Below are 2273 nucleotides of genomic sequence, written 5' to 3' on the forward strand. Positions count from 1 at the left end.
TATATATATATATAAAATACACACACACATACTTGGAATAACAATAACCTAATTTAAATACAACACCAAGACAAAAATCTCCTAAAGGAGGCAGTGGATGTGCAGCAGCAGCTATATAAGTGCTAGGAGCTGTGTGGTGATTTAGGGCTGGGCCGGCCACTAAATACTGGACAGATGCTCTCTATTACCCTCTCTTCCTCCCCAGAAGGGAAGAGAAGAGAGAATAAGGGAGAGAGACTACGGGATGGAAAATAAAACTGACAGATTTAGTTAAACAATAATACTAATACTACAGGATAATAATGTAAATAGGAAAATAATGAAATATATACAGAACCAATATAAAATCCTCCCCCCGCCCCCTCAAGTGACGATTACGTCACCAGAGGCTCTGCAGAGCAGGGCACTGAATAAGTCCCAGACCAGACGCAGCAGCAGGTGGGAGCAGGATGTAGGAATTGGTTTCAGGAACACACAAATCAAGATCAGAGGCAGATGAACTAGCAGAGTTCTGCTTGGACTTTGGCCATCGCAGGAGCAGAAGAGCAAGAGCAGGAAGGAGTTGTCGAGACCCTTGTGATCCCTCAGTTTTATACTGAGTATGACGTATGTGGGATGGAATACCTAGTTGGTAGTTTTTGGGTCCACTCTTCCCTGCAGGTGTGGATACGGCATCCATAGTGAGACAGTGGCCTTGTTATGTTTACTTAACATACAAGCATTATCACTTGTAGACGTGAACACTGTCTGGATAAACATGCTGTTAATTTCGGCAGGTATAGCTGCTTAGAAGAGACTGAGCTGAAAGGCAAAATCACTAAATGGAAAATCAGTTCTATTTAGCTCAAACCAGGACAGAGCTGTAGCAAAGGATCCAATAGAGAAGGTGAGGCGAAAACAGAGAGCCTGGAAACAGTTTTTAAATCTTCACAAGCTGCCACCTGTGCAAAATCACTGCTAAACAAAGGAGTATAAACATAGGAGATTCAACCTGAACATAAGGAAATTTTTTTTCACTATGAGGGTTACAGAGCACTGGACCAGGCTGCCCAGAGAGGCTGTGGACTCTCCTTCTCTGGAGACATTCAAAACCTGCCTGGATGCGTTCCTATGTGACCTGGTCTGAGTGATCCTGCTCTGGCAGGGGGGTTGGACTGGATGATCTTTCGAGGTCTCTTCCAGCTCCTAATATTTGTGATTCTGTGAGCTTCTCTGAGGAGCAAAGTAGTAAAACTACACAGTGGTGTAACTCCAGTGGGACCCCTGTGTCTTTTTGGAGGGCCAGGTTAGGAATAGCAGCAAAGTACTTATTGGCATTGCCACAGATGCATTAAAATGCCCCGGATTTTTTGGTTTTGAGGACCTCTTTCTCTGGTGCATGGAGCTGGGGGTGCAGCAAGACAGCCTGCCTGTTTTGCTTCTAGGTGGAGTATGTCTTCACGGACAAAACAGGGACCCTGACAGAGAACAGCATGGAGTTCATTGAGTGCTGCATAGACGGGCATAAGTACAAAGACTGCATTTCGGAGGTGGATGGCTTTTCTCAGACTGATGGACCTCTAAAATATTATGGCAAAGCAGAAAAGGTAAGAAATCTCCATGTTGATGACTGTTAGTTTTGTGGCCGGCTCCTGGCTGGGTAAATACAGCAGAAGCTGGGAGAGGCTGTTGGTTTTTTGTTTTAAAATATGCGTTCACAAAAATCACAACTAACTGTTTTGAGGTGGGTTTTGTGCACAGCATTAAATTGGTAACGAGACTTCCTCACTCCTGCCTAGAGCCGTGAGGAGCTGTTCCTGCGAGCCCTCTGTCTGTGCCACACCGTTCAGATCAAGGAAGCAGACCAGGTGGATGGACTGATAGGACATCCAGAACGCAAATACACCTATATCTCCTCTTCGCCAGATGAAATTGCTTTGGTGAAAGGTGCAGAAAAGTAAGAATATGAAGGTGTTGGGTTTTTAATTCCCTCTCTCCTGGTGGAAGGGTTTCAAGAGCTCCCAGTAAAAGGGGATGCTCTGCAAAGAGCCTTTTCTGGGCAGCTTCTCAGGAAGCTATGGTTTGTGTTTGCTGCTGAGAGAAGCCCCAAGGTGCTACAGTGCCCAGCTGCAGCAGAGGCTCCTTTGCTGGAGCCTCCATGGCCATGTGTTTTAATCCCCAAGAAGGGGGAACCAATTACCATGTGCCTCTTGCAGTCAAACTGCTTCCTTGGTGTGCAGTGGTAAAATAATACGATGGGTTACTTTTCTCAAACTCACATTTGAATCCTGCTG

At 45.4% G+C, this 2273-nt stretch overlaps 1 protein-coding gene across 1 annotated transcript in view; it reads left to right on the plus strand.

The window, feature by feature from the left end:
• Positions 1–1424: 1424 nt before the first annotated feature.
• Positions 1425–2273, plus strand: part of ATP11C (ATPase, class VI, type 11C) — a gene marked incomplete at its 5' end in the record, with an annotated part of 19303 nt that continues 18454 nt past the window's right edge. The window contains 2 exons of the mRNA XM_010191984.1: positions 1425–1586; positions 1779–1936. Coding sequence (XP_010190286.1) covers positions 1425–1586; positions 1779–1936 — 320 coding nt within the window. The remainder of the gene's footprint in view (positions 1587–1778; positions 1937–2273) is intronic.

Source organism: Mesitornis unicolor, unplaced genomic scaffold, assembly GCF_000695765.1.
Source record: "Mesitornis unicolor isolate BGI_N332 unplaced genomic scaffold, ASM69576v1 scaffold27559, whole genome shotgun sequence".
NCBI lineage: Eukaryota > Metazoa > Chordata > Aves > Mesitornithiformes > Mesitornithidae > Mesitornis > Mesitornis unicolor.